At 31.5% G+C, this 20,468-nt stretch overlaps 2 protein-coding genes across 3 annotated transcripts; one reads left to right on the forward strand and one right to left on the reverse strand.

Annotated features, from left to right (window-relative positions):
• Positions 1-3,578: 3,578 nt before the first annotated feature.
• LOC106778278 (pentatricopeptide repeat-containing protein At4g14050, mitochondrial) lies at positions 3,579-5,643 on the forward strand. Its single transcript, XM_014666221.2, has one exon. It carries the CDS (start codon positions 3,778-3,780, stop codon positions 5,611-5,613), a length of 1,836 nt encoding a protein of 611 aa, XP_014521707.1. The 5' UTR covers positions 3,579-3,777; the 3' UTR covers positions 5,614-5,643.
• A 547-nt stretch (positions 5,644-6,190) lies between these two features.
• On the reverse strand, positions 6,191-18,625 carry LOC106778300 (probable acyl-activating enzyme 16, chloroplastic). Of its 2 annotated transcripts, XM_014666241.2 has the most exons (18): positions 18,392-18,613; positions 17,744-17,935; positions 16,683-16,797; positions 15,943-16,030; positions 14,674-14,885; positions 14,087-14,205; positions 13,258-13,407; positions 13,102-13,169; positions 12,663-12,768; positions 11,834-11,992; positions 10,152-10,205; positions 9,991-10,071; positions 9,336-9,473; positions 8,806-8,965; positions 7,285-7,364; positions 7,022-7,167; positions 6,577-6,634; positions 6,191-6,492 (listed from the first exon to the last, which is right to left on the reverse strand). In XM_014666241.2, exons 1-18 carry the CDS (start codon positions 18,530-18,532, stop codon positions 6,400-6,402), a joined length of 2,160 nt encoding a protein of 719 aa, XP_014521727.1. In that variant the 5' UTR covers positions 18,533-18,613; the 3' UTR covers positions 6,191-6,399. The 2 variants fall into 2 exon arrangements, with proteins under 2 accessions (XP_014521727.1, XP_022631845.1); XM_022776124.1 differs by lacking the exons at positions 6,191-6,492; positions 6,577-6,634 and having other exon boundaries at positions 7,026-7,167; positions 7,285-7,417; positions 18,392-18,625.
• Positions 18,626-20,468: the final 1,843 nt, after the last annotated feature.

Here is a 20,468-nt window from a genome sequence, read left to right on the forward strand (position 1 = left end):
GGGGATTCACGTGGTGCAAATAAGATAGGACTGAAAGATTGCAGTTACGAGCCAGAACACAACACTGCACAGACAATGTTGTTTTGTATTTTATTGTATTGTATTACGTTTGTGTTTCGTATGTACCGAGTCATCAAACTGGTCTTTGTACGTATTCTGTAAATCATGTCCAGGTTGGATGAATCACACACATCTCAATGCATTCCCTGTGGGCCCTCCTCATTCTTCTCTCCAAGGATTTGTTGCCCTATTCCCACCATACCTTATACGTATCCCTCTTACCTTATACGTATCCCTCTGCTTAATTAACTATTCTAATTATTTATTATTATTAAGTTAAGACCTTCAAATAATTAATTAAGAAACAGTGTTTATTAAAATTAAAAACATGACACGATTTTATTTTTAAGGACTAAAAACTTGTCATTATACAAAATGTAGGATCAAGTATATTTTCAAATTTCAAATTTAAACATAAAATTAAAATTTGTTCTGTTTGAAATTGTTATATATTTTAATTCAAAATTTTAAAAATAAATAAATATTATTTTTTCAATTTAACGATACTTTTTTTTTTATAATTAGTAAAGTACGTTTTCAACTTACATTAGAATATAAACGTGTTATATCAATAAACCATTCAAATTTCATCGGAATGGTAACACATCAATAAATTATATAATTAAATTAATATATATATATATATATATATATATATATATTATATATATATATATATAAACATGAAAATATATTAAAATTAAGAAAATAATAAATTTCGGTCATATTTAAAAGAAAAAATATATAATATTTATATCAGAATTAAAAAAAGGTTCATGTTATACAACTAATATTTATGATAAATACGTTATATAGCGAGTACTATTTCTAATGAATAGCTGCTTTAAATTTGTTAAATGTGGCTAATGTTGGTCGTAAATAATTTATATTGTGATACGATGTTTTTCTTTTAATTATTATAACCTTTGTAGTTTTATTTATGCTACATTTATTATAAGATATTGATGTACATATATCATAGTATTATATCACTTTCTCAATTAAGAAAGTGTATTTAAGACATAAATATTCAATGTTATCTCTTCTTATCATTGGAAATAAAAAGATAAACGTGATGATAAGGTGTGAGATGTTTTATAGTGCTACAAACTATATAAAAAAAATAAAAATAAAAAAAGACATCGAAATCAGATTTTGATGAAATCAAGAAAACATGTGTGGCTGAGTTGAGCTGTGCTATCTTGTCGTATATTTTTTTTTTCAAATCATAGAAATAGCAAAGACTATCAAAGTTTGACAAGTGCACCTAAAAGGTAGAATTTTTAAATATTATTTTTTAAGTTCCAGAATATTCCATACTTGACTAATATTTACAATTTAAAATGAGTTTAGTTCATTTCTCTTTCTTCATATGATAGTTAAAATATATCTACTTTCCTGAATATATTAAATCAGACTTACAAACCAGTCATTTTCAAATAAATATTCTATATATTTTGTATTTAAAATAAAGTAATATTACATCCCTTTTAATTTTTAAATAGATATTTAATTTCTTATACATTTTAAACTTAAATTTTCTTGTAATCTTTATAGGTTTATAAGTGTGCGATTACGCTTTCCATAATATCTGCCTTTCAATGTTTAAAAGTTAAATTTATTCCATCGAGGGCAACTATGTTATTTAATTATTAGTAAATAATGGTTTGGATTGAAAAGAAAGTAGAAAAAGAAAGAAATGAATGTAAATTAAGAGACAAATGAATTTGATTGAATTGGAAGAAAATGGCAGATAAGTGAAAAATTTATAACAAATTTAATTAACGTGACAAAAAATTGAAATTAATTAAATATTTTTATGAAATACCAAAATATCATTAATTTAATTTAAAAACAAGTACGAATTAAAATTAAAAAGTGAATAAGTATGACGTTGTTATTTAAAATTCAATATATTTGAATTATTAATTGTGTCAAACAATTTTCAACATATCAATTAAAAATTAAATTATGATACAATTTTTTTCAAAAGAAAAAGAAAAGTGAAGATTAAATTGAAAATAATTAATAAATACAATTAAAACACACACTTGACCTTTGTCAATTATATTCATTTTTATCTATTACCTAAACCGTTTACTTTTCGTATAGTTTGTTTGGTGTTTTATTAAAATAAGAAAAACTATAGAGAAGGACATAGAAGTTAAGAAATAACACAGAAATAAATAAATTTAGAATTAAATTACATTCCAATGTATATAATACTCTTCAAGTATATGGCTACATCATCATGTAAAAACTACACAAGAATAGATTTAGAAATGTATTTTTGTTGGATTATTGGGCTTCCTTCCTACAGAATAGGTTCAAATAGTGTGGTCTATTGGTTAAAATGAGATGAATCAGATTAGTAGAACACAAGAGAATCATTTTGAAGAAAAGTAAAAGCCATATGAGAAAAAAAGAAAGAGAAAAAATCATTCTCACATAATTCTAAACCTGCACTAGTTTTTTGGTTACTGTTTTGACCTTTTTCCCATCAATTTTAACGTAATAGATAATGTCTTTATGTCATCAATTGTTTCAAGCATTTCATTTGAAGTCACAGTTGACATTCACATTTTTCAAATTCCAATTTCAAATAAGAAAAATTCATTTGTAAAATTGCAATTCTTTCCAAAATAAAATTACTTTAATTCAGTGTGCAGATAAGATTAAGATTGCAGACAAATTGCAACGTAGAAGTGTTCAAATATACATGTGTTTTTGCCCTTCAGTTCACACCACGATGGTAGTAGCAACAATCGATAGTCGTGAACAATCTTATTTTTTAAACTATAAATTTAAATTAAATTCTTAAAATATAATTTAAAGTTGCTTCTAAATATATCAGTATAAAAATTAGGCTATGTTTAAAGATAAATTTAAACAAGTTAAGTCATAAATTTTTGCTTAAATAAAATTATTTTCTATAAAAATGATTTTAAATAAAAACCCTAAACCTTTAGCATCAAATAATAAATAATTATTTAATTACTAATATTTTTCTCACCAGTAAATTTATTTTAGTCTTCTAAGGAATATTTAAATAAACTAGCTAGTCCAGAATAATGCTTTAAATTGTTTATATATAAGTTAATTTTAATTTAGAAAGTAGTTTATGCACTTATTTTTATTTCAAAAAGTGTTTGTGAAAAATTATGTTCATTAACATAAGAGGAATGAAGAATTTTGTTGATAAATTTTGTTATCCTTTATCAAACTGGCGTTGAGTTACATGTTGAAGTTGAAGCGCCAATATAGCTTTGCTTTTTATGAAAAAAAAATTCTTTTAATAATTATTTTTTATAATTTTTTAACAATTTATATAAATTAGTTTGTGATTAATTCGTTTGAAATTTAAAAAAAAAGTTTAAACATAAAAAAAAACTAACATATCAATAATCATAAAAAAGTTGTTAAAAAATATTATTACCAGATCTTTATTATTATTATTATTTTGTCTTTTCTTCTGCTGTTTCTTTAATCTTCTTTGCTCGTAAGCCAACTCTATTTTGCAGTATTTTAACTAAGATGGAGGAAGAAAAGGTTCATGAAGTTGTGATTTATTCATCATATCAAACAGTTTGAAGAAAGTGAAATAAAACAGAGAAATCTCAAATTTTAAGTAAACTTAATTAATGGTGCGAAAGTAATCTTCTTCCGTTAGAATCAGTCGGAAATTATTGGCCACTGCAAAAGTTTATGAAGGTTTGAATGTCAGTCGCTGAGTTTCTCCATTCTCAACTGTGCTCCGTGGGAAGGCAGAGCCCGTGCCTGGCGAAGAAGATTCATGGACAAATCATAAAAGCTGGTCTTAACCAACATGAACCCATCCCCAACACACTTTTAGATGCATATGGCAAGTGTGGTCTCGTAGAAGACGCAATCCAACTGTTCGACGCATTGCCCCGCCGAAACCCTGTCGCATGGGCCTCCCTTCTCACCGCCTGCAATCTCGCCAACCGCCCTCGTCGTGCTCTCTCCATCTCACGGTCCCTTCTCGCTGCAGGCTTCCACCCCGACCACTTCGTCTTCGCCTCCCTCGTCAAAGCTTGTTCTAACTTGGGTTCTCTTCACGTGAAACAAGGGAAACAAGTGCATGTTCGCTTCTTCCTCTCACCATTCTCCGATGATGACGTTGTCAAGTCATCTTTGGTCGACATGTACGCGAAATTCGGGTTGCCCGATTACGGGCGTGCCGTTTTCGACTCCATTTCTTCGTTGAATTCGATTTCTTGGACTGCCATGATATCTGGGTATGCGCGAAGTGGGCGAAAGTTGGAGGCTTTTCAACTGTTTCGTCAAACGCCGTATCGGAACTTGTTTGCTTGGACTGCTTTGATTTCCGGGTTGGTCCAGAGTGGGAACGGATTTGAGGCTTTGAACATGTTTGTTGAAATGCGGCATGATGGGGTCAGTGTAACAGACCCGTTGGTTCTTTCCAGTGTGGTTGGTGCTTGTGCTAATTTAGCTCTTTGGGAGCTGGGTAAACAGATGCACGGTCTGGTTATAGCCCTTGGCTATGGGTCTTGCTTGTTTATAAGCAATGCACTTGTAGATATGTATGCCAAATGCAGTGACCTTGTTGCTGCAAAGTATATTTTCTGGGACATGTGCAGAAAGGATGTGGTTTCTTGGACTTCCATAATTGTTGGCAGTGCCCAACATGGACAGGCTGAGGAAGCTCTGGGTCTGTATGATGGCATGGTTTTGGCTGGGGTTAAGCCAAATGAGGTGACCTTTGTAGGGTTGATTCATGCATGTAGCCATGCTGGCCTGGTTAGCAAGGGCAGGGCTTTGTTCAGGTCTATGGTTGAAGATTATGGAATTGAACCCTCTCTTCAGCACTATACTTGTTTGCTAGATCTTTTTAGTCGATCAGGGCACCTTCATGAGGCTGAGAGTCTCATTAGAACTATGCCAGTCAGCCCTGATGAACCCACTTGGGCTGCTTTGCTTAGTGCTTGCAAGCGGCATGGTAACACCCAGATGGCAGTTAGGATTGCTGATCATCTATTAAATTTAAAACCAGAAGAACCTTCTTCTTATATATTGTTATCTAACGTATATGCCGGAGCTGGTATGTGGGAGAATGTTTCAAAAGTGAGAAAGTTAATGATGGTCATGGAAGTAAAAAAGGAACCAGGTTATAGCTGCGTCGACTTGGGAAAGGAAAGCCATGTGTTTTATGCTGGAGAGACTTCTCACCCAATGAAGAATGAGATTATAGGTTTAATTAGGGAGTTGGATGCAGAGATGAGGAAAAGGGGTTATACTCCTGATACCAGCTCGGTTTTACATGACATGGATCAACAAGAGAAGGAAAGACAACTTTTCTGGCACAGTGAGAGGTTGGCTGTGGCTTATGGGCTTCTAAAGGCTGTTCCAGGGACTATAATACGTATAGTGAAAAATCTTCGTGTTTGTGGAGATTGTCATACTGTTCTGAAACTCATCAGCACTATAACAAATAGGGAAATTTATGTCCGAGATGCAAAAAGATATCACCATTTTAAAGATGGGATTTGTTCTTGCAATGACTTTTGGTGACTTGCGAATTCTGATTTAAATTTCCACAAATTTAGTGAGTTATTGTTTGAAAGTTTAAGACTTGCAAGTACGAAGATTTTCTGGGCAAGCACCAAAACATAGTAGAATACAGAAGTTGGAGTTTGTTGCTTCCTGATTAACTAGGATCGATTCTCATAGCGCTAATCAAAGCACGCTGATACTGATTTTTAGCCCTTAAGCAATAATCTTTCTCTATTGTTATTTCGACGCCACTTGACCTGTAAACTGCTACTTCACTATGAGTAAGTTGAATTTGGTAGTGTTGAAAGGCATAACAGCTATTTGAGTTGACGCCAATCTGTTAAACCCATTTTAACGCAATAAATTTAAATGCAAGTGAATAGCATTATCCATTCGTGTATTGTGAGAATACAATAACAAAAGAATTGTCACGAGACGGTATATATATATATATACATACATATATATATACATACATACATATATATATATACATACATACATATATATATATATATACATATATATATATATATATATATATATATATATATATATATATATATAACTTTTAATAAAGAAACAGTATTCTACATTCTGTGAGAATATATAACTTTTAATAAAGAAACAGTATTCTACATTCTGTGAGAATATATAACTTCTAATAAAGAAACAGTTTTCTACATTCTGTGAGAGGTGAAAGGTGAAAGATGAAAGAATTGTCCCCAGACGGAAAAGGTCTTAAGGATTTTCCTACTTTCAATACACAGTAAAATCCATACGTAGGAATTACGAACTAAGGTTTTACTTGTATAGATTCTCTATTTGGTCCCTGTATTGAACCGCAACTTTATCCCTTCGAATTTTCATGGTGGGTGTCATAAGGCCATTATCAATCTGCCATGGTAGTAAATATTAATTAGGTACGTTAATTCAGCTACTTAAATAGTATACAGATATGAATTTGAAGTTTAATCTAACCGTGAAGGGGTCATTTACGAGAAGGACTGGTCCGATTTGAAATGGAGACTCTGATGTCCTGCATCATAAAGACAGAAAAAAGGGAGGGCGGGGTATCAAAACAATTAAAGGGACAATAAAGAAACAAGAGTTTAAGAAAGAAAATTACTTTCTTACAAAAGTGTAGAAAGACATCACTATACAAGACTGTAACCCCAACCAAGTTGACATGTATCAATCATTTGCACCACACCAAAATATCATTAATGAAATAAAGCAAACAAAATATTTGTTCAGTATCCTATTCATTACACCTCTAACAATTCCCTTCTCATAAACCTAAACTAAATTATAACTGTTTTATAGTTAAAAAAAATGCCCTTGTTTATAATATGCCATTGCAATATAAAGCCATGAAATTTCTTTCTAACTCATTACAGCAAGCAGAAATGAGACACGATCTTACCATGTCCTTAGTTCTTTACATATTAGGCTGGTCACGTTTTCCTGACCGACATCAGAACTGTTAGGATCTATAATTGATGACTCCCTTGCTGCCTTTATGACTTCTTCAATGTTAGGAACAATGACAGCCCCTAAACGTCGCTTATCCTATATGTTAAGGTAGTCATCAAAGAAGTAAAATTATTGCATGTTGTAATACCTGGATATGTATTTCATATAAAATGTCTTGAGCCATAAAGTTTAGACAGCAGGATTTAAATTCACCTGTCCAATAACAACAATTTGATGTATGAGGCTACTCCTCATGGCAGCTTCTTCAATCTCTCCCGGTTCAACATTTTCACCTTCTCTCGTTGAAACATGTAATTAGTATGGGAAAAACTGATGACCAACAAGCCTTTTATGCAGTGCAAAAAATCAAAGTTGCAGTTAAGTAAAAAATGGAAAATAAGCCTTAAGCCTAACAGCAAAGGTATGACAACTAAGAAAGCCAATACTTAACAGCAAAAAGAACAAAATAAAAAAAAGTTAGTGGCAAATTTTCCTCCAGGGCAGGAGCATTAACTTAGAGGTTTAGACATAGCAAATAATATAGAAAATTAAAAACGAAGTTACTGAAATTATTTATTAGTTTTTATTTTTTGATAAAAAATATTAATTAGCTGAAATTTTTTAAATATGATATGATTATCAATTATTTGATTGTTTTGAACTAAGCTCAAACGAAGCTCATGTAGAACTACACCCACATATAATTAAAATAGTTCATGAAAGCATAAATTCATACTATAAGATTGATATCTTGTATGAAACAAAGTTATTAATGTAGACACTAAACCTCTCCTGTGGAAAAACCTTATTCATCTCTTGTTGTTCCATTTATGCAATCAACAATACAATTTATAGACTTACAATTTTTTGACCCATACTCAAAACAGACAAAAACAGCTATATAAGTGACTAACTCGTTAACTATATAGACTTCACCAGCTAATACATTAACTAGCCAGAAGGACTAATTATCCACAACGGCTAATATATTTAAGTTAACAAACCCAACAATTAACGTCTCTTAACTCTAACTTTGTTTTGAACACAAATATAAAAAAAAAAAATGAGAAAAGATAAAAATATAATAATTTCATCAACATAAAGAGGTTTAATTTGAATAAAACACAGTATGTAGCAAAAAACTATAATAATAAAATGTAATATGTATCACTCTTAATATTCTATATCCTATAGCCAAATTAAGTTCCATATTAACAACAGCAGCTACTACAATGTGAGGCAATATCACTAAATAATATATTCTTAGTTGTGCACCTTCTAGTGCAGGAACCTAAAATAAATATTAAAAAATAAATGTTTGTTCTAAAAATTGATTTAGTGGCTGTAAATTTGGTTACTCTTCAATTTCATCTTCATATCATGAACAATTTCATATAATCCAAGAATTTAAAATCCTATAAACCCTTTGGTTATTAACAAAAAAAAAAACCTTATATGAGGAATGCATACATTTGTTCAGTTACAAATGGACGGAAAAGTGCACCTTTAATCTGTTCAGTTACAAATGCCAAGTTTACGCTTACTTTCAGTTATATTCTTTTATCTTCTTGGAGGTAGCCTTCCCTCGAAGAAAGGCCTTACACAGAGTCCGTCAATCGCAAAGATAAAATTAGTAGAAAGCACGCATAAGTGTATAACACATGCAAACACACGGGAAAGGAGGAAATATTTATTCATAGGATCCAAAGATCAACGTACACACTTGTGTTGTACCTGTAGAAAGCACAATGGTGTCTTTAGCACGACCATCCACAACAATTACTCCACTGGAATTACGACTCCGCCCAGTTGAATGATGGGGAACAATCCAACCAATATCCCCAGTATTCAGCCAACCATCCCTATCTAAGACCTGATTTGTAGCTGAAGGATTCTGATACAAGAATAAGAGACGTGACGGACACTTCTTGATTGCTATAAACATTAAACAAGTTTCTGGTACATCATGGGAAATGTATTTCATGATAAAATAGAATTCTTCATCTGAAGAATTCTAAAATCATAAATATTTACAAATGAATAAATCTAAAATCATAAAACTCCAGTATAAAAAGAGGTAGAAACAAAAAAGCCTTAAATGTAATAAAGATATCCATATTTTTATATCTATACATGCCCAACACATTGTTATATTTTCGTCAACATGCTCTCTCTCTGTCCCTCTCCCTCTTTCTGTTTCAGATGTAAAAACACACATGTCAACTCAAGACACAACATGTTTGAATTTTGATAGAGTAGATTACCTTGTAGTATCCCTTCATCAATTGTGGACCTCGAACTTTCAAAATTCCCTTCGTCCCAGGTGGCAGAACTTCATCTGTCTCAGAATCTACGATTTTGAATTCCGTATGCTTAATTGGATGACCAACAGACCCAATAACCTTCAAAAAATTGCATTGATAACATTTTCAGTATAATCACAACTCCTAGCAGACACAAAATACAAATTAATTAGATGAATGAAAATTCTGTAATTATTATGAATGTCTGGCTCTAGATAGACTGTTGACAAAAGCAAAATGTTCAGTGTGAATGACGGTATCTTAAGAAAAATAAATATAAACATTAAAAATAATTACGAACAAGAACTGCAGATTAAGTAGGCATGTCCACATCTCATTTAGTAGAACTCTCATTTTACCCTTTTTGTTTTACCAAACCCAAAATATTGTTCTCAATTTACTATTTTACTTTTCAAAAAGGGTAGAGACATAAAAATATTACGCAGAGGTAGAGAGAGAGAAAGCAGTATGAGGAGTTCAAATAAGATATAAAATGACATGCTTAATCATTCAATATATGTAGAGTAACAAGTTTTGGTAACAGAAGGGAAAAACATGTTAAAATGACAAACTCGTCTTGCACAAAAATAATGCAGTTGATAAATCTACAGCCTACATTACAACTAAGTCTTCGAGCAGCAATAACTGGTGAAGTTTCTGTTAAACCATATCCATTCTGCACAGTCACGCCAATAGCCTGCATATTATTTAAAAATCGTGAGAATGATTTCAAAAAGAAAAACCCTGGCTAAAAGTTACATGTTTGAAGTATCAGACCTCAAAAAATCTATCCACGTGAGATGATAGGCTACCACCACCACTTATTCCAGCCTGCAGAATGCCAGAGGATTTTGCTTATCATGAGTAGAAAAGTGATCCATTGTTACAGACCGACACCTCAAAAATAAGAAGAAAGCACAAAAAATAAGTAAACACTGACATCTGTATTATTTGCCAGTGGAAGGAAGGTACAGAAGGATAACAAATCCCACTGTCCAGACCTAGGCTCCTCTAGAACAACCCAGGCAGTTGCTCTCCTCCACAACAAAAAGACCCTCCTTAACTAACAGCAAAACAGAATACTACTAGGATCCCCATTCCCCCTCAACAATTGAGTTTCTCCCACAAAAATATTCTTCTCTCTCCTCTAATGGCTCTTCCCACAGGTCATGCCACCTCACCCATTGAATTATTCTTTCTCCCTTCCTAGGCCAGTGGTTCACAAATCCCACTTATTCTTTGAGCCGCATCATCCATTTCAAAAATCATGAATAATTTATAAGATGAAATGGATGAAACTGTGGTGCAATCACTAGTATACAGCAGGTATAGGAAAAGGATATGGCTAAAAAAGGGAAGAAAGGATTATAGAAACTATAAACAAGAAGAGGAAACCAAACTAAAACACCTTGATATGAACAAAAGGATTTGTTCCACTTTCGCAAAGGTAGAATTAACACACAAGGGAAGCCATGCTTGGTTTGTATAAGCACATCCCGAGATAACTCTTTGCTTTTACCTAACCAAAGGGGACCATACATAGCTACATCGGTCCATCTTCCACACACTGCAGGTCTTGCGTTGCTCTTTTGCAAAGGCAGAATTAACACACAATTAGACACTTTCCAAAGAGAAGCTATGCTTGGTTTGTACAAGCACCATCCAAGAAATTCTGTGTTTAAATAAAGGGACCATACCATACCTATATCCCACACAATACAGACCCTCAACACAGTGGAAGTATCATCCATAAGGTACAAAATGATAAAAGGGAAAGAAAACTTCACAGTGCAAAATTTGCTAGTCTACACCACTATTTCTCAATTGTGAAATGCTCACAATACAGACTATATTCGGTTGCATTAAATCATATTGGTCACACTCCAAATTTAGTGGAACCATATGAATTTCACCTAACTTATCATTCAGACCCTTTGTTAAATTGAAGTGTAGACTGTGAACCTTGAGTTGAAACTCCTACTGAACAAGCCAAAATATAGAAGTAAATGCAAGATTGTTAAACTCGAAAGTTTACGTAAATGTAAGTATATTGCTGCCATTTATATGTCCTACAAAACTTGTCTTTGGTAATATAACCTTCATTTAAAAAGTTAATTTAGAGAGAGTCACGAGTAGGATCATAGTATAAAATAGTAAGAGGTAACGAATTGACAGAAAAATTTCTATGAATAAACTTTCAAAAATACAACAGATTTCTTCACAAAGTGTTTTCAACTTAAGTATAATTATCCATTCAACTTAGATAAATTCATAAGAAATTACTCATTAAGAGCTCTTTAAACTTCTTTAACCAAGTAAGTGGCCATTTACTCCTAAACTGCATTTATTTTCCCAAACTTTTTGCAAGAGCAATTAGTCAGTATGGCACTTCACAAAAAGAGACACAGTAAAACAAACACAAACTATTTCATTATAAAGCATATTTAACAACGGAAGACCTTTGAAATTCCAATAGCTGAATGAATTTTACTGTAGACCAGTTTCTTCGCCAACAAATGAACTGGAAACAATATTGTGGCAATAATTCTAGCCCATAACCAATCCAGCATTGATTGGAGATAAGAAGGCGGCTTCTGATCCTTCGTTAGGCATTTACCCTACAAATATTCAAAATTTATAATTTAAATAAAGCAATATGTTAGAGCAGAATTAAAACTACTTCCGCTCACAAATTTAATTTAATTTGACATGTTATATATGCAATAAGTGTCAAAAGTAAGCACAGCACAAGGTATGACATTGATCAGAAATAAATGAGAGTAACCCCTAAATTTGTCCTTGAGAAATACAACAAACATATCATCCATAAGAAACATAAAAAACCCATTCTAGTCCCTTGGTAAGCACAAAGTGTAGGTCATATAGCTCCTTGTTTTAGGGACCAATGAGGGATTTCAAATTGTTGGGGATTTAGGTGACCAGCCTAAATTTCTCACGGATGAATTGAAGGGTTCACTCCAAAATTTGAATAAGTGGGAAAAAGATAGAATTAGGCAATTGAAGGGCATGACGTATTCCTTTGGGATATGACGCATTCCAATTTGTTGGTACATAATGGTAGTCCAAATTACATCATATCAACAAAATGCCAATTATTCTATATTCTTTCTCATTATTTAAATTAGCTCACTTGCATCCCCTATTTTTTTTATCTTCTTTTGAGAAAAACAATTGGGTGAAATAAGTCTTTACGAAAGCATAGAAAACAGATTTCAAGGTAGAGAATGATGATTTTGGGAGACCTACAAAAATAGCAGATGACCATACCTCATAAATACGCCTGCATTCCATGTACCTCATGCTAGCCCTTAAAAATGTGAGTGCAACAAGCTTTCTAACAAGGGAGCTTGTAGATATCTGCTTCTGGATCCCACTACAGGTATCAAGAATAAATACAATTTTCACAATTGACATTAAGTGCTCTTACAAAGTGAGTTGAACACAACTCAACACTACAAAATAACCTTTGTAAGAAGATGGTATCATAGCAGTATGTTAAAGATATGATTTGATTACTATAAATAGAAAAATATGATATAAGTTGATTGCATCAAATAGGGAAATATTTATCGCTATAAATTATCTTTATTAATGTATCTCTTCTTCATTATAAATAAGAATACTTGTGTGTACACACATAATTACAAGTAATCCTTTCAATAAATACAATGGACTAAGTTCATACGATTCCTGGAAAAGGAATTACCTGTATAAAGTTTCATAAACTAAAGGGACAGAAATCAAGTAATGTGGCTGATATCTTCTCAAATCATCCTTTAAAGAATAAAAAATAATGTATTAATACATGATGCAATGCATCGTCTCTTCATAACAAACCATAGGTGAAACATAGTAATAATACCTTCAACTTTCTCACAGTTGTGTATACTTGTTCAACACCGCACGAGAAGATAAAATATTCAGAAGCTCTTTCATATGCATGCCAGGAGGGCAACATGCTTAGAAATCTATCCCCAACTTCAGCAGGTACAATATCCCCTAAGTTTCTTATCTATAAATTCATTAACAAATGATAAACAACATCGATGATCGGTTAAAACCAAGAATTACCTTTAATTGAAACCAATTTAAAACCTTGAAAATTCATAAACAAAAGAAAATATAAGTACGGATTAACAAAAGGTGACTGAGCAGGCCCACATTTCCATTGTGCTCTCTCTTTCTTCACCCGTACAAATGTTGTAATAAATATTAAGAGGGTGTTTTATCCTATCCCAGTTATACTCTTCACTTTTCTTCAAATAAAATTTTATTATAAAATTGGAAATACATGAATTAAGTGACAAAGATATAAGAGAGAGATGAAGAAAAAATGTAGTTACCCTACAATAAAAGTGAATTATCCCCAGCCTTAAGTCATGAAACAATGAGAGAGAGATGGAGACAATATGCAAGACTGTTGGTTGAAGCATTATGGCTGTTAATTACCCCCAGCCTACACATCAACTCAACCAATATGCAAAGGAATATCTCAAAAATATTTTGCCAACCAATCTAGCTGCAATAGTCCAACTAGAAATGGAATAATCCACAATTCATAACCATTGATTCAGATACCTTTCATTAATTCATAACCTCAACATAGTTTTCTATACTCTGAACAAAAGTCAACACATCCTGTCTAAAAATCCATTGCCACAATAAACTCTATTAAAGGATAGCCATCAAACCTGATGCAAAAGATTCTGATGCGTTAGCATAACACCCTTTGGATTTCCAGTAGTTCCACTTGTGTATACAAGAGTAGCAATGTCATCAGATTTGATTGCTTCATACATGTACTGCTTCCCTGAAATAACAAAGTTTTAGAGAATCGGATTACTGGTCCTTTAGATTATAAATACAAAGATCAATATGTCTCTTCTCCTGCAAAATAAGCAAGCACATAATTTCTTAATATGAAATAATAAAACTATTAAATGTAACTCTATCCGGAAAGAGTTACATTTTTGGCTTCTCTGTGGTCAATACTATCTCATATGCGCATAGAGATTTGGGAACCTTGCTGCATTATTTAGTTCCCTGCCCAACCCATTCCCAATTTTTCTTTTTGATTTTCAATTTTTATTATATTTAATCTTATCTGTTATGGAGGAATTCTTAGACCCACTAGCAGTAGTTCACTATCTTTTGCTTAAGTATGTCATCCTTGTGTGTTTGTGTGTATTCCGGTACTTTCCCTATGAACAAAAGATAGCACAGTTGAATGATAAATATATTTAATCCACATTTGCAGAGCAAGATCCAGGTGACATACTATTATCAAGAGAATCAAACAATACTCTGCGACTCTCTTGTCCCAAATGTATGAGTTCCATGAAAGTATAGACAGGCACCTCCTTTTCTCCTTCACTGACTAGGCCTGATTTTTCTCCCCAAAGCAGAATAATAAATCTCATAGAATTCTTCAAAGAAAATAGCTTTGCTATCCGATTACACATTTCAGGATTGTCCACAGCTAGTGCAACACTGAAAAATAGTAGCAGCAGTTAGCAACATTCTATTGAATAATCAATAGAGACTGGCCTTTAAAAATGTGACAATGCACCAGCATAGTCAAGGAACGTGTAAGTATAAACATCATTGCTTATATTCAACAAACTTAACTTCTACAGTGAAATACTATTCCTACTCTTATTGTTATTCTTGCTCTTGTTGTTTAAATGCAATTCAATTAATACTGATTAAATCTTTTAACGCTCAGGTGAAATTGTCTTTCTTTCCTACATTCTACCACTCTAGTAAAGGCCAATTCACATTCATTTGCACCAATTGTCTTTCTTTTAACTCAAATCCTAGCTTTTGAAGACTAGATATGTTATTAAAACCAATTCACATTATCTCTTCATATTATTTTTTGACATTAGTTTTTAGTAACATTTCTCGCAGAACATGTTTAAAAGAAAAAGCTCTACACTTTTATATACTGTGGTTGTATATATGTGTTTTTCTAAAATACAAAAAAAAAAAAAACTAAATTAATTTATATACACATGATGTGCTTAAGAGGAACAAGGGGTTGGACTAAAAACAAAAATTTTAATTACAGAAAAGAAAGGGACTAAAGTGGTGATTGTTCCAAGAACACACATAAATGAGAAATATCAAACCTTTAATCACACTTACAAACCATAACAGAGCTCAAACAAATATTCCATTTCTCATCAGTTCTTAAACTTGTCCAGATAAAGTTGACTGGTCTCAAATTTTCAGTTTTCAATGCATATAAATATCTAACTACAAAATCAAATGAACAATATATTGCTCACAAAAGCTGGAAGGCATAGTGAAGACCCACGATGCATTTATTTGCATGTACATGTCAAATGATTGAGTATGCATTAATTTTAATAACAGAAATACTTAGGTGAAGTCTCAAAGTTGGACCACATTATACATATAAATGAAAGTAATAATCATACTGAAAAATCATATTTCAAAATTAAGGTAGATGTAGAATGAGTTATGAAATGGCCAAATATACAATAATAGATACAATCTGTTTGATAGAAAGTATCAATTAAACCTTTCAGAGTGGTTGTATATTTGGAGCAGTTCTTCAGTTGATGACCTCGAACCCCTTACCACATTGATTGCCCCACATGCCATCATACCTAAACTAAAATCATAACATAGATGTGATTAAAACAAAAATAACTATTTTTGTAGGTGTATAGGTACTACCCAACTCACAAGCTTGTATACTATAAATGTGCTACTGAGCTTAGCACCAGTCCAGATGGGTAAAAAATAATTTTCATTCAGTAAACACAAGAAAGGTAGAATGTTCAGCTTTGTACTAAGATGATAAAGCGAAATCTAATTACCAAAATATTTTGCTTGGCATTTTCTTCAAAGAATAAAATATGAACATAAAAATTTAGGTTATAGAAGCTTTATAAGTAGGCTAACTGCATTGGAAGCAACATAGCAGCCTCCTATTTACCAATTTTTGTAGTGTTAAACAGTAATCCTAGGTACACAAAGCCATAAATAAAAGTAATTATTCTAAAGCACATAATATTTAAACAAGGACGATACCTTTTACAAAACAAAATTGCAAATATAGTTTTTGTTTACAATATATTGGCACCATCTAATATTTGCTTACGTTATTATTGTGCTAATAAAAATCCAAAAAAATAATTTTAATTTTGTTTGTCTTGAAAAGCTTGTGGACATGTACACATATATGTTATGCAGCTAGCAGTTGCGAGACATAATACTGTGAGAACAGATAACGAAAATTAATTCTGCTCTACACACCTTGATCAGCTACAAGCCAGCGACAAGAATTATCAGCAAAAAGTGCAAGCTTTTCACTGGGTCTTACTCCAATAACTCTCAACCCTTCAGCAAAGTCCAATATTGCATCCTCCAACTGAAATTTTGATTAGACAGATATAGAGAATCAGAATGCCACTAAATGACATGACTCTGGCTGGATAAGTTTCTCGTGTAATGTAATTCAACATTGGAACAAAAAACATTAGTGTTATACGTCAAGCTCATAAAAGTTTATGATTATTTGGAATTATTTGCATTCTGTGAATAAATCTTTATATTAAATATAATTCTACTTGAATCACAATTTAATATTGTGCAGCATATGGCCTCAACACGATAACATATAATTCAACAATCATTCAAAATAACCACTCATATTCTGTAACAAGTTACTTAGTGGTAAGTAATGAATGGAAATGAAAAAAAAGAATAAAATGAGGAAAATGAGGTGACAGCTACGAAGGACCACATGACAACCAATCCACACGGAACAGCTTGAGACCCAAAGTAACTAACATTAGGTTTAAGGACCATGTGCAGACGGGGAAAGTAGTATATAGCTCACAGGTATAGAGAGAAAAGTCATGGAGGAAATTGTATGGGCTGAACCTCCTTCTTTCTTGGGTTTTTTCTTTCCTTCAACAGTAAATTGCTATAGTAGCAATACTTCTTCCATTGTAAGAAATACACAGAAGAAATAATAAATCACAGAGTTCATTTGCCTTAATTGTTATATTTTATTTTGGTAATCCTCAACAGTACATGGTGTTAAGAGTGTGAAGTCTTAAAACAGTTTCAATTGATCTCCGACATACAATATTATGCTCATCATTATCCTATGCCATGTGCCCATGACCATTTGGGGTATAAATATCCAGGTAGAGGTGTCTCAACATTCTTAGAGTTTTCCTTGGCTTTCGTCTACCTTACATATGTGATATCCCTACAGAATCTATTCTTCTAACTAGTGTTTTTATCGGTCTTCTCACATGTCTAGACCGAAAAGAAGATATAACAAAAAGAAAAAAAAAAAAATAGACCTGTTTATATGTCATAGTTGAAGGAGGATCATGATACGGATCTACTAATGCTATTTTGTCACCATACTTCTCGGCAGAAGATCTCCAAATATCAGGAACAGTTTTCCACTCGTCTGAGGCCACAACACCATTACCAGATAGTAATGAACTTTCCAGAAAGGGGGCGCACCTTCTTGTCAGCGGTTTCTCTGTCTACATTCAAAAGTTTGTGGTTGGAACTCGGAAAAATCAAAATAAAAATGTAATGAACAGAAAAAAAAACATTGATATCCAACATCCTGTGGACACACAAAAATACGAAAAGTACGGGCAAGGTTACATGGCTATACAAAGGACAAGAGTGATATTAGCTAAATATAATTCATAACATAACATGGTTAAACAATAAGCAAGCGAAACCGATTCTTCAAAAGGAAAAGTATCAGGCAAATACAATTTTCACACCAAAGTTTAAAAACTCCAGAAGACATAACAAAACTTATATGCGAAATTTCATTGACTTTGAACCTCAGGTATTTTCCCCTAAAAATTTGCCCCGACAAACAATTAAAACAAATAAAAAACGAGCAAGGACGAAGTCGGAATGAATTATGTGAGGACGTGAAGCAAATCTGTAGAATGTTGGAGTAGCGAAGAAGCAAAAATGACCTTAGATTGAAATTGGCATAAGACAGGTGGATGAAGATAGATCCTGGTGAAGTTGCTGCGAGCAAAGACCGAAGGAGAGACATGAGCAGAATAAGAGAAGGTGGAAGCATAGCTGGAGCTTATAGGAATCGGTGGCGACATTGGATTTGGCAGAAGAAGATGGGAGATGAAGATGAAGCACGTTCCTTCTAGATATATGCATCCATCTATATGAACTATGATATTATTATAAAATATGAAAGTGAGAGAGACAGTGGTACCTGTTGCTGGTCAACTCAATGGCGACTTTGACCCTTGGCTGGGTTTGTTCCAACAATAAAACACGAAATATGATTGGCTTACGATTCATTAAAATTGATAAATGAGATCCTACAAACTACTATATACACTGATACTTTGATAATGAAATATATTCGGAATAAATAATAAATTTCTATTATCAAACGTTTCCAATTACATTATTTATTATATTAGATGAATAATATCTATTAGTAAACATTTGTTCGGTTTATGAATTATAATAGCGGTTTTTTTTTTGTAATCAATATAATTAAGGGAAACCCACTTTTAAGCTCTATGAGACAATTTACTTTTTTTTAATGTTTATGGAAGTGTTCATAACTCTACCTCATAATATAATACTCACTTAACATGTATACATTTTTTTAAATTAAAATAATTAAAAAATAATAACTTATCAATTAATTATTTATACGACCTAAAATTCAACATTGAAAAAAATTAAAATCTTATTAAAGAAATATTAAAACTGAATTGATAAAATACTATTTCATTGCGGACAAAAAAACATTTAAGAAAAATTACTCTATATATGGAAACATTTTCGTCGATTGTAATTCTTCTATACTAAAATAATAAATTACAATACTCGTACTCTTTTTATTACAAATATTCATACAAAAACAGTAGTAAGAGGTGACAATATATATTAAAAAACGAACTTATTTTTAATATTAAAAGTAAATGGATACTTTAATTTTAATTAGATTAATTTTAAAATATTGATAAGTTAAATCACGAATATTTAACTTCAAGTATATAACATTAATCTAATTATGTACTTGTAAACAAAATTTATAGCAACGGTTCGTAATCACATCACTCTACATTTTTAAAAAAATTATGCGTTAGGTGTAATATTTTTTTGTATATCTAGTATGGACAATATTTAGTTTCAATCTCTTTATATTCTTCTTCGTTAATTAAGTTTCTTTTTTAATTTATCAATTTTGGTCCTTATTTGTTAGTTTTATTCTGTTTGAAACGTTAATTTTTGTTATAATAAAAATATTTATAAATTGACTTGATTAGTTTTCCTCCGTCTGATATTTTCAAAATTTTAAAATAAGAATTCTAAAAAATATCTTTCTTTCCACCCTAATTTGCATTTTGCAAGTAATTGAAACATAAAGGTTATTCCTTTCCTTTTTTGTTATAAAAACAAAGATTGAAGTTTGTTTGTTATTTTTGTTTATAAGAAGTAATTTAGAATGTTTTTTTCATAAATCCATTTTCTAAGTCGATGAATAATACATTATTATTTTAACCAATTTTTTTGAAAAACTAACTCTATCTACTACAAATGGTATTCTGCAAAGTTTTGATATTTTTTATTACCCACATTTTTTTTATCATACTTAGAGTAAAAATAAAATGAAATGGGATAAATATATTTATAAAGACGTATATAGTATTATTTTCTTAAATAATCACTGTATACTTTTTAAACATAGGAATCAGTACATATATATTTTTTAACTTAAATACTTGTATCTACGACAAACACATGTTTGGATGAATATTAAAAGATGAAATTTAAAATTAATAAAAAAAAGTTATAATTATTAAGTTAAAAGTTTTCCTATCACGCTTAGAGTAAAAATAAAACTAAATGGGATAAATATTTTTAAAGACGTATATAGCCTTACTTTCATACGTATTCACTATATTTGTTTATAAAGGATATATTACTAGCATTTTTAGTATTTATTTAATCAATTGACATTTTACCTTTAAAAACTAAAAACATTAGTTGATTTTTAATGTAAGAATCAAT

This window comes from Vigna radiata, unplaced genomic scaffold (assembly GCF_000741045.1).
Source record: "Vigna radiata var. radiata cultivar VC1973A unplaced genomic scaffold, Vradiata_ver6 scaffold_246, whole genome shotgun sequence".
NCBI classification, from domain to species: Eukaryota; Viridiplantae; Streptophyta; class Magnoliopsida; order Fabales; family Fabaceae; genus Vigna; species Vigna radiata.